The 13389-nt window shown below is 29.9% G+C and overlaps 1 protein-coding gene across 1 annotated transcript; it reads right to left on the minus strand.

Moving 5' to 3' along the window:
• Positions 1-3665: 3665 nt before the first annotated feature.
• LOC129906994 (segmentation polarity homeobox protein engrailed-like) lies at positions 3666-12152 on the minus strand. Its single transcript, XM_055983030.1, has 3 exons — positions 10999-12152; positions 4388-4488; positions 3666-4091 (listed from the first exon to the last, which is right to left on the minus strand). Exons 1-3 carry the CDS (start codon positions 12140-12142, stop codon positions 3837-3839), a joined length of 1500 nt encoding a protein of 499 aa, XP_055839005.1. The 5' UTR covers positions 12143-12152; the 3' UTR covers positions 3666-3836.
• Positions 12153-13389: the final 1237 nt, after the last annotated feature.

Genomic DNA, 13389 nt, shown 5'->3' on the forward strand with positions numbered 1-13389 from the left:
TGTTACGTGTTACGATATAATCGCTTTGACTAATTGAACTTGCAAATAGCCTTGCTAAGAATTGACATTTGGTGATCGAAGCTATAGAAGATATTGAGTGCGTAAAGGTGTGTTGAAGAAGAATATCAAGGTAAATGAGCATTTCAATAGAACCGTTATCGGATTATTCAAAAATGATCATCCACGTGAAGGAAATTTTTAGACGGCAAAGGCCGTAAAAGTCAGAATTTTGAATATCAAAAAAAAAAAAAAAAACAATCGACCTTCAAATTTGAGTTTTGGATGTTTTACAAGTTTCTGCAAAAAAAAAATTAATTTTCCTTTTTTGTTTCGTATTTTGGAAGTTCGGTATAACTTAACGGTTATTTTAGTTATTTAGTTATATCAATCTAACACATATAAACTAAGCATTTCAAACGCTTTTCTAATGAAAATGAAATTAAACGATTCTTGTCCAAAAAATGCAATACTTTATCATTTTTTTTTCGAATTTCAGCAGCTGGTTGAACGAGTGTTATAAGGTTAAAAATGCTGTCGTAGTTTTTAATACAACCTTTAGAATTAGGCCTTTTTCAAAACAAAAATTACACTGGTCGGCAAAAAACTAAAAAAAGTCGGGAGCAGGAACTTTATAAGGTGATTTTGATTGAATTTAGTGTGCTGAATACAAAACTGTTTACAGCTTTTTTCTATCACGTCTAGTTTTTGAGCTATACTCATCACTATTTTCGCTATAAAGCTTTTTTTGAGTTTTTTTTTATGTTTAGTCAAAAATATATATTTTCCTCAATATGTTGCTCTTAATAAGTCCAAATCAGAAGACGCAAGATGGAATTTGATTCAAAAAACCATTCATTACTTTGAAAAAAAATAATCAAGATTTTGAGATATCTATCATAAATTTCTTTTTTCAATATCTTTGAGAAAAAAAATAGTTTTGAAAAAATATAAATACCTATAGGACGTATTAATATGGCATTTTGAGATTGCATAAGTAGTTTTACAAAAAAAAAATTAACGGCGATGTAATTCGATGTCAAATGTACCCAAAAAACGCGTTTTTGACCTATTAATATTCAATTATTTCAGAAACGTGACGTGCCAGTGAAATTTTGACTTCAGATTCGGTATCAGCACACAAAATCCCTCTCGAAAAGTAGGGTTTGGTTCTTACTCTATATTCGTTGCCGACCAGTGTTATTAGTTTTTAATATTGCACAGTTTTTTAATAAAAAAATTAAAATGTACCTATTAGTTTTAAACAAAAAGCATTAAAATATAATCAAAAGTATTGAAATATAAGAGAATTTGAATTAATAATCATTTTTAGTAAAAAAAACAAAACCGACTTCCATGGATCGAAACTGGGTTTTAAAGTTTTTCTCATAGTTTATGTAGCCATAACCGATCGATTGAAAATCTAGTGCCACACTCCCGGCACCAGCTTTCCAATACAAAAAGAATTATCAAAATTGGTTCACTCAGTCCAAAGTTATAAGGTAACAAATATGAAAAAGAAAAAAATAATCATTTTTATCAAAAAATCAAAACCGACTTCCATGGATCAAAACTGGGTTTTATGGTTTTTCTAATAGTTCCTATGGCCAAAACTGAACGAAATTGAAATGGGACCACACTGCCAGGCACCAGCTTTCCAATACAAAAAAAGAATTATTAAAAATGGTTCACTCCGTCCAAAAAAAAAAAAAAACAGACGAATTGAATACCTCCTCCTTTTTGGAAGTCGGTAAAAAAAAAGATGAATTGAACCTCCTCCTTTTTAAAAGTCGGTAAGAATTAATTCCTTTGCACCTATATTATAACTTTATCTGGTTAAGAATAAATGACGAGTATTTAATTTAAATTCTTTTAAAACAAAAAAACAAATTTTTTTTAATCAAACTGTACTGTACTGCATGAATTAATATTAGCGGACGAAAAAATTAAAAAATGCTTTACATGGGTGCATTGGGTTGTTTCAAAACGGTTTTCATTAAAAAAATTTGTTTCAATTAATTTGTTTAAAAAATTTGTTTATAAGCCAAATTTGGCTTCGTATGCATTAAGGGGTAAGAAATTTTACTAATTTTATTTATTCAGATTATGTAAAGAATACAATTAAAAATATTAAAAGATAAATATTTATCTTTTAAAAACAAAATAAAGTAAAATAAAAACATTGCATTACAAAAGGTTAAGAATTTATTCAAATTTTGCTCATTTTAAGACAATGAACCGAGAAAAGAAGTTTGTTTTTGTCCGTTATATATATTTTTTCTTGTTCACATTCTTTCCACTGTCGAAGTAAGTCTTGCTCCAACATTTTCACCCACTCCCAGATCTTACAAAAACTAAAAAGTAATAAAATGATTGAAAAATATTATAGGTGAGCCCCCCTCCCCCTAAAATTTTTGTGGTTACGCCCCTGGAAATGGGGTTAACATGAGAAAAATATCTCTAAAAGCGAAGGGGCTCCATTTCTGAAGTAAAACATAGCTTCCAAGCAAAATAACAATGTAAAGAAACTAAATTTTCCAACAAAAAAATTTAACAAATTGTGTAGATTTACAACCCCTTAATGCATACGAAGCCAAATATGGCTTCCGTACTTTTTGCCCTCCCAAAACCAGGCCAATAATTTTTTTACAATGAAAATTGGTTCATAGCATACACAATTAGACAATCGATCAAAAATAAATTTTTAATTCCACTTTACTTTCCAAACAAACGCAGTAATTAACACTTAAAGTATGAATATATTCTACACTTTCGATTTCAATGCACACGACTGATTGACTCACCTGTGATCATAAAATACACCTTTATTTTGGGTCGTACACACGAAAAAACTATTTCTATGGGTTCTCAGAAACACAAAAAAGATGATTGTATTTAATTTTTACCATTTTTTTGTGACAGAGAAGAGAAAAGTGCATACAAACAGAAAAAACCATATTTGGCTTCGTATGCAGTAGAGGGTTAAAAACGTAAACGAAAAAACGAAGCCATTTTAAAAAAGAAATTTGTTTGTGTTCCTGGATTTAGGGTTAACTCAACATACCTGAAAAAGTACTTACACATAAAACTGTTTTGGTTCAGAAAATTACCTTTTTTCGGAAAAAAAAATTTGAATAAATAGGTCCTCTTACAACGTTAAAATAAGCAAATTCATGAAAAGAAAACTTTCTTCCGTTAAAAAAACAAAAAAAGACAAATTCATATAATTTTTAAATATAATTTATTTTCAATTACTTTTTAATAGCTATTAAATTAAATCATTTATGCATTATTATTTTAATTTTAAAAATCTTCTACAACTATAATTCTACCGAATTATTATAATATGTATTATTAATAATAAAACAATTTTATTTCAATAGGTATTTTATGAACATCAAAATTATCTACAATTAAATACATAATACTCATTATACAAAAATTAATTTTGTATTTATTTTATTTTTTTTTTTCAATTTTTATATTTAAGATTTTATTTATTTAAATTTTTAAGATAAGAACAATAATTAATAATTATGATTTAAATATATACAATTATTTCGTTAATATCACAAGTTTTTTTTTTTTATTTATAATTTTTATATTTATAATTAAATATAATTTTAATTTTTTTTAATTTTCTATAAATGTATGTTTTTTGTGTTTAAATAAATAAAATTAATAGTCTCATTAATGGATGATTTAATGTTTTTAAATTTTCTTTCTTCTATTTACAAAATTTATGATTTTTTATATAAAAAAAAAATAAAATAAAATTTTTAAATAAATATTGCACAAGGATCAGGATTGTTCTATTCCGTTTTTGTATGATTTTTTTTTTAACCATCATACAACTGTCCATTCATTCGCATTTCCAATTCCTCTTCCTCCTTTGTCAATGGAACTGTTGTATGATTGTAAAGACCTTGCGCCATCAATTGCAATGCCAAAGGATTTTTCGATCCAGTTGATTTCTTAATTTTCGCCCGTTTATTTTGAAACCAAATTTTTATTTGTGCTTCATTTAAACCCAATTCCGAACTCAATTGTTGACGTCTACGTTCGGTTAGATAACGATTTTCAGTAAATTCACGCTAAAAAGAGAACAAAAAGAAGAAGAAAATTGATTAGAGAGAGTGTTTTGAGTTTTTGAAAAATCAATTTTCATCGGTGACAAACAAAAAAAAAAGATAAAAGGAAAAAAATCATTTTAGTTGCGGTTGGCTTCTATCTATTGTTTGCTCTTCAAAACCACAGGTGGTGTGGTTTGGTTTTCTATTTTGGCATAAATATTTGCCCAACACACACAACAAGGATTTCCCTAATTCGTTCCGATTGTCACAATAAGGATAACAAAATAGATACAAAATAGAAAAAAAAAGATACTTACTTTCAATCTTGCTAACTGCTCTCCAGAAAACGCTGTGCGAGGTCTCTTTTCATCAACTTGTGTCTTGTCTTTTGGTTTCTTTGGACGACGATAACGTGGACCTGCAAATAAAAAAAAAATACAAAAAAAAATTAAATTATAGAAAAAAAAAACTTCATTAATTCATGTAATAGATACAATCTTAATAAAAATGAAAAAAAAAAAAAATAGATACAATTCATTGCCATTCACTTTCAACACCTGCAACTGACATTGCGACTATGATATGTCACTCAAATTCAAACCCAATCAGTGAAAACCTGTCAACAATTCATCAAGACACAAAACCACAGCTATACCAAGCATCTACTAGATACAAAAAAGAGATTAAGTATCTAACACTTTCGCAAGGTCACATACATATGGAATATTATTTTTATTATTATTGAATTGAAGTAAAAACAAATGTCATCGGCTTTGTTGACATATATCAAGTTGTTGTACGCGAGTATATAGATACTTTAGCAAGTCGATGATGATGATGATGATGGCGGCATATCTTCCAACAAACAAAAGTATCTATTACATGCTAATGTATCTAATTCTTGACAGAATTGAGAAAAAATAATAAAAAGATATATACGTTTTATAAATTGCAAATTTTTCTTTGATTGTCATTGCATATCCGATTGAGATACTCCATTGTATGCTAATGAGAAAAAATAAGATACAATATCTATCTTTTTTTTTGTGTTTTTTTACGCACTTACAAAAGACAAAACAATCTTCTATAGTAGAAGAGAGTATATTATTATTTTTAAAAACCTTTGGCATTTTTAATTGAATTCAGTAGATTTATGTTGTTTTACATGAGAGGACGAACGAGAGTCGCGTTGCCGTCTATATAATTATTCATATACACCTCGAGGCAGACGAACAAAAAAAAAAAAAAATACAAAAATTATATGAAAATGCTAATAGATACATTATGGTGACTGAATGCAGCAGCTCTACCAGAGCACGTTTTAAGTCCAAGCATATGTTTAACTCATAAAAATGAAACTCAACTGCAAATAAGTAAAAAAAAAAAAAAAACAACATAAAAAAAAAGTTGAATTAATTAACGTCCATCAGAGAGTGTGTGATCAGAAACAACCACCACTTTGTGTCTTTGGTTGGATGGGTTTTTGTTGAGGCGGTCGGTCGGTGGCGTGAATATGCCATTCGACATTTTTTTTACAGAAGACAAAAAAAAAAACAAAAAAAAAAAGATAGAAAATGCTGATAATCCTTAATCACATTTGTCAACTGTCAGTTTGTGCCACAAAAATTAACAAAAAAAAAAACCTACAAAATGGGGAAACAACACATCACAGACAATTCATTCTCAATGTGAATAAAATTATTATTTTTTTTTTTTTTTTTCTTAAATATAAATTTAATTATATTTATTTTTTTTTGTCTTTTTTTTTCATATTCGTTTTTAAGAATGTCATTTTAGGTTGCTACAGAGGTAGTTACTAATTAAAATAAAATGTGTGAAAAAAAAAAATATTTTTTTTTTTTTTTTGTAGTCCAAGTTGGTGGTCTTTTTTTTTTTTTTTGTTTTTGGGTCTTGTTGAAACCCATTGAATTGTATTTAATTAAAACCGACAGGTGTAAATAGCCACAGCAGTGAAGAGTGAATGTAAAACAAAGAAGATGATGAACTTATTACAATTTTATTACAAAACGATGATGATGATGAACAAAAGAGATTTTGTACATAGTTGTTAAAAAGATTATAATCTTTTATGATGGTTTTACATTTTGTATCTTTTCAGATAGAATAATTGAATGATGATTTATAATGTCATAATTTTAAGAGAGATTTTTGTAGAGGTAATTTGTTTCGCCTTGGTATATGGTCTGTGGAAGTTTTTGTATCTTTTAGGATTAATTTTCATGTTCATTTTGATACTTAAAACACACGAAACACTATTTTGTTGTTCATTTCCTTCATGTACTTTCATTTCTGTTAATTGGTATAAACTGGTATAAATCAATACTGTGTACTTAAAGCTGAACAAAATGTAGAAAAATTTACATTTTAAATAAGTTTCCGTTTGAATCTTATCATTTACCGATAAAATGCTTCTCTTGGTGTACATATTGATTGTTATACCAGTTTATACCAGTTACTTTATGCAATAGAAATGTATGAAATGTAAAATATTCTGATCGAGAATGTAATCTAAATCGCAAATATAAGTAAAAAAATGCAGAATTTTCAGTATTTAAGGAAAAGTAAGTGATTATACCAATCAGATACTAAAAAGAATAAAACCTTAAAAAAACACAAAATTGATGAAAGTTTTGTTTGCAAACAACAGTCTATTACGATTTATACCAAAATAGGACTTATATCTATTATTTATTTATTTATTTTATCGATTGGTATAAAGTGATATAAACAAAAAACTGACAACACTCATCAATCAATTCCTTAAAATTAATCAATAAAACATAAAAAAGAAAAACAGCTTTTTTCATTACTTTTTGGTATTAAATTTTGTTTTATACCAGTTTATACCAGTTTATAGAAATGAAAGAAGTTATAATGTATAACAACAAACATCTCTCCATAGTAGATGATAATGAACTGAAAAGATTAAAGCACATACCTATTTGGTCCTAGCTAATCTATAACTGATTGGTATAAATTTGATTGAAACATACAAAACTTGCAAATTTAAAGATAAAAATACTGTTTTTTCTCCATTTTTTCTGTGAAAATTAGGTAATTTTTTCGATTTTCAGGTAATAAACTAAATCAATATCTAACTGCTCAATGGTATAAACTGGTATAAATTGTAAAACTGACGGCAATGATTCATACATTCCGATTAAAACGTTCTAATACAATATTTTATCACGAGGGGTTCTAAAAATGTGTCCATTTTAACTGGTATAAATTTCTATAAAACTCACATTTTTTTATTTGTCTTTAAATAATTGTATTCTTTTTGTAATCGCTTAAGAAATTAAAAAAAAAATTCCCCATCCAATCTAAAGTGTTAGTCAATCGAAAATAATTGATTGGTATAAACTGGTATAAATCACTAAATTAATAAAAGTTACATATAAATTCTTATGGAAATTGTTTTTCTTATAAGATATTGATCTTGAAAAAAATCCCCAAGAGTAACAATTTAAAGGTGTTAGTCAATCTCTTACTCAGTCAAATACCAACTACAATATAATTCCAAAACTTCCAATGAAACAATTATCTATCTATCATAACAAATAAGTCACTCATATCTATTACAATCCATCAAATAAATAAATACTTCTATCATTGTCACCATCTCTATTTTTTTTTTCTCATTAAAGATACACATATTTTTCTTTCTTATTGAATATAAAATCTAATTTTTTCTAATAGTTTAATAGAATAAACCTCATAAATATTTAATAGAAAAATGGCATAATTTTCCATTGTATTGTAGGTATATTGTGTGTGATATGGCCTGGTTAACATTATACCTATTGTTATTATAGACTGTGATTAAATAAAAATGACTTAATAAGCGTAATTAGAAAATTTGTTTATATTTATTTATGTATTTTTCTATCCGCAACACAATCAAGTCACCATGTCAGAGAGACAGAGTCTTGTCAGAATTAGAATAAAGCTAGCAGTAACCTATAAAAGGGTATTAGAATATGTCTAACCAGTGCCCCCTTTTGTGTACTATATTGTGAGAATAGTGATTAAGTGTTATTTTCCAATAAAATAAAAAAAAAAAAATTCCCAACTTAGCACACACGCGGAAAAGCCAATTATATATACAAACAAATAATTTACCTTTTTTTACCTATAGGTTAGGTTGCGGTGGGTTTTATAGTGTCTTCTATAGAAAAAGCTAAACTACTTTATAATTGAATGATGGGCTCGGTATATAACTTTATACCATTCACTCTTTTCCACATGATGATGGGGATTCAGCAAAAGAAAAAAAAAAACTCTTTAAGCCAAGTTAACAACCATGTCTTCTAGGATAGATACAATATGATGGTTGTGGAAAATGTCAGCCCCCTTTTGCTTGTTATGAAGAAAGGGGAGAGGGAGGATTAGAAAATTATAGTTAATTGAAAATTTTCATTTGTTTGCAAACTTAAAATTGTGAGAAAATTGAATGTGGCCAACAGCAGTTTGTAGATACTTTATTAGTAGGTAAGGTATGCAAACAATAGAAAGTGCCGCAATTGGCACGTTTTCTATCTTTTCAAAGCTTGATATGTATAATTGTTATAATTTGAGGTCTTTCTTTATAAATGGTTGCCTCTACTTTCCTTGCGTGTTTAAAATAGATACAATATCTTTTTTCTTATTTAATTTTTTTGTTCCTCAAAAAACATATCACCACATTAACAGATACTTCATCATCGTTTTTTTTTTTTCAAGCCTGCTGCTACTAAAGTAGATTATTGAAAATCGATTTTTTTTTTTTTAGCAGCTAGTTGAAATTTTTATCTAAATCTAAATCCACTTAAAATATCAATTAGCAGGCACTTTTCTTGAATTGTATAAAATCGGGGGCTAGCCCCCTGTTTTTTTTTTTTTTTATTAATTTTTTTTTTTTTTTTCAATTTTTATGAATGCAACATGATACGGGTTTATACTTTAGACTTTTGAGGAAAGAAAGAAGAAAAAAAAAATGTGGCGGCAATTGAGTGGGACGTGTGTGCGTGATTACGCGTGTATCTTTCACCTAAATCTTTCAACAAGATACAAAGATACGAGATTTATTCACAAAAAAATACTTTTTATTTAGTTTGTTTGTTGTTGCGGTGGCTGATTTTTTTTTTTTCTTCTTTTTTTTTTTTTTTTGATTTTTTAGATGCATTTTGGTACCTCTTCTGGAGGGGCACAAAAAGATATAGTATCTGTACGAGAAATAAGGATTCCAATTGGAGTTTAAATATTAGTATTTTTTTTTTGACGACGACAGGCCTTCTTTTTTTTTTCACTTTCATTATATGAGTTTTTTGGTTTTTGTTTTTGTTGTTGTTAGAAATTGTTTTGACTCCGTGTGTGGGTTTATTACCGAAACTGGACATACCTCTATGTCATGCTGCACAATAAACATACTTTTCGGCATTATTGATGAATGAAGATAAAAGGAAAATCTCTTTTTAAGTGCTGCGATGTGCCGATATGTCCTTCATGTTGACGTTTTATTATTTTTTTTGTCAAAGGATTTGTTATTTTTGTTTTCCTTTTTTGTTTCCATCGGAAGTGTTAGAAGATATCTCATGCAGACAATTTTATTGCTTTTTAAATTGCGTTTGAAAAATATAGTTCACGGGTGGTTTATGGGAGATTTTTTGTTATTCTTTTTTTTTTTTTCAAAAAGGAAATGGTTTTTGGAGGACATCTCAAAAAACGGTGCCTTTGACAGAAAAATTCAAATTTGTAGCTTATAAAATTTTTTCTAAAAAAGTACCAGTAAGAAATATTTTTTTCAGTAGAGAAATCTAATGTAGGTAATATATGAATTTAGATACATTTAGATCTACGTTCCACACAATTTTTCACATTGTACTTTGGTGAATTTTGTACATTTTGTGGATCTAATTGTCCATTTTTGAGCATTTGACCTCAAGCGAAAAGTGTGAAAGGTAACAAAATGTTTTTTTCAAAAATTAGAAGGTTAGGATTTTGAGATTTTGTTTTTGTTTATTTGTTTGGGGGAATTAATTAAATTTTATTTGAATATGCAAAAAAATTCCAATAATATCCCCATTTTATAAAAGTGAATAGATTTCACACAATAATATTTCACCCTTTTTTTGGTTATTTTTCTTGGTAAATCGAAATTATTACATTACACAACCTACATTAAGCTCAAAATTTTCATTTTCATGGTCAAACTAAGACTTTTTAGTCGAAAGAAGTTGTGAATTGTATGTTTTAAAGTGTTGCTTTGATAGTTTACTAGAAACTTTATTTTTCTCTCTCTACATTTTTTGGTTGTGAATTCTGTTTTTTTTTTTTTAGTTCCAGGAAAGACTTTTTAATAAAAAAAACTGATTTTTCAAAAAAACTTCACTTTCAAGATACAAACATGATGAATACGTTTCATTTTCCAGCTCAAAACCATCTTCTTTATTTTTCTTCAACCTTGAAGTGAAATTAACGTCAAAAAAACTCATTTTTTTCAGGAACATTAGAATCACACAGAATAGAACAAAATGTTTGTGAAAAATTTTGATGTTTAAAAGTACTCTTATATTTTTTACTACAAATCCTGTAAAACTTGTAGTTGTTTATTGAATTAGTTTTCAGCATGAAAAGCACTTAAAACACAGTAATTTTACAAATTCCCTTATATTTTTCGAAACAAAAAATCAGCCACTTGACTTAAACTGGCCTAAAGTGAGTTTTCCATTAATTATTCACTTGTGCCCTCCACTTTTGTGGCGAAAAATAATTTTTCTAAACTTTTTGTGTCATTTAATAAAACTTTGCATTCTGCCCATCACTACCCCCAAATTCTACCCATCTCTAGACCCCACCAGAGGTGTCGAAAGTGCTTTTTTGGCAAAAACTCCTAATTATTATAATTTTTTAAGTTTTTTGTACTAACCTGAACTAGGACGATCACTGTATCGTGTACAATACACCCAAGCTGGCCACATTTGTCCATTTTCGTCCTTAGTCGAACCCGATTCCGAGCGAGTATCATCAGACGATTCCATTCCAGAATCCCGACTTACAACCGATGGTGGTGGAATTGGTTGGGGGCTATTACACTTTCTTGATGTATTTGAAGATGTGGAGCCAATTCCTGAAGCTGACGATGATGACGAAGAAGATGCTGACGAAGTGCATGATATATTCGAAGCTGGTGGAGGGCTTGACATGCATGATGATTGAATTGATGGTTGTAACGCTGGTGATGACGAAGATGACATTTGCTGTGATGGTTGACCAATTTGTGACACAGCTTTACACAAACTTCCAAGAGGTGCCATTTTTTCAGTTGGACCTGCCGTCGCTGGTTTTGAACTCCGTCGCATAATTTCCTCATGAATTCGTGGATATGCCGCTGGATTGAAATAGTTGAGAAAACTAGCTCGTTCCAACATCATTGCTGCAGCAGCTGCTGCAGCTTGATGTTGTTGGCGTGAAAAATCCAAAACATCGCCACCCGCAGGTGGAGTCAAGCGGGTAAATGCTGATCGTTCAGGAACTCGTGATGCTGGTTCAAATGGCCGGAAGATGTTATTCGAACTTGGGCTGGTTTGTTCCTTTTTCGAAACTGGTGTAGGTAACTTTTGCGTTGGATGTCCAAAACGATCACTCAGAATGTTACTGATCGAAAAGGTTATTGCTGGAATTGGAGCTGGCGATCGTTGATGTTGATGGCTCAAATCATCATCATCATCGGTAACACTAATGTCCTGTTCGTTTTCTTCGTCACCCATTATCGAGTCACTTTCTTCCTCTTTAATTTGATGATGTAACGGTGATTGATCATGTAAACTTCCACAAGGACTAACTGGATAACGCATTAATAGCGGATTCATAGCTGCCGCATGATGAATAGCAGCCATTGTCATACCATTTGGATGATGATGGAGCTGTTGCAGATGATGTGGATGATGTGGATTTTGTGACATACTCATGTCTAAAACGTGCAATGGAGGTGATGAGGTACTTTGTGGTGAATGTGGGGCACCGGGTGGACTTGGGGCACTCTGTGGACTACAACGATCCTCAAGGGCCATTGCTTTTACACAAAAACAATCAAAATACTTTTATAAAACACACTATAACACTTCTTATTTGTTTTATAGGATTTCGAAAAATTTCTTTCTTAAAAATTGTTTATAATTTTTCGAACTTAACTTCGAATTCGATTTAGTATATTTATATATTTAAGTAAAATCACAAAAAATATTTAAGGTTTTGTTCACACTTGTCACAATTATTTTTGCATCAGAAAAACTTTGACACTTGTTCGTTCGAGAAATGTCATATAAGATTTTGACAGCGCGAATTTGATGGATTGACAGACGTCTGTTCGCTGCGAGTGCATAAACTAAATTAACTAATCATAGCTCCTTATCGGCAGTAGTAGAGTCCTCCTTGGCCTCGGTGGCCAACTAATAGAACTGTTATAGTGGTAATTGAAAATTATGGATAGAGACGACGACGACAAGCGGAGGGGAGAAGAACTAGCAAAGAGGCACTAACACACCAAAAAAAAAAAATACAAAATTGTAAGACACAGAAGAAAAAAAAAACAAACAACTGTGTGTAGGTATACAATAAACAAAAACCGAAGAACCGAGAGAAGAAGAAGAAAAAACCGAACGAAAGCCGAATATCTTTTAGCTGCCTTGACGTGTGTGACACAGTCAGTTGTCACCTGTAATCTGACAGTCGATTGAGTGAGAACTCTACGAGGATGACTGGATTTTTCGGAAAAAAAAAACAAGAAGTTCACACACAAAATGAAATATATATACGAAATAGAGGCAACACACAAAATACAATACAACAAAAAGAGGAAAAGAACAAGCGCAAGCGTATAACGAGAGACACCGATATTATAGGGGGAATTCAGGGATGTGTGTTGGGAATGTATCGGTGACATTGTATATCTCTATTAAGAATCGAATTTAAGTGGGTAGCTGAACGCACACATGCGCCATGACAGGCCGATTGCCTAATCCATATACGAGGATTTGATTGTGTGAGTGAGGGTTTGGGGGGCGTGTTTTATAAAAGGCCATCCCTGTACACTCATGTTGTCTCACTCTATCGCTATGAGGAGAGATGGAAAGTATATAAAGACAAACGGTAAATGAACACAGTTCCTCTCACAACTCAATTAAGTTATGAGAGGCAACGAGACTGTGTGTTTGTTTTTCCGCGTTACACTATGTCACTTTATCTCTGTCTCTTTCTCTCTGTCTGTCATAGATTTGACTGTTTGGTAGGGTGTGAGGGAGATAGTTTATGTATGAAA

Source organism: Episyrphus balteatus, chromosome 1 (genome assembly GCF_945859705.1).
Source record: "Episyrphus balteatus chromosome 1, idEpiBalt1.1, whole genome shotgun sequence".
NCBI lineage: Eukaryota > Metazoa > Arthropoda > Insecta > Diptera > Syrphidae > Episyrphus > Episyrphus balteatus.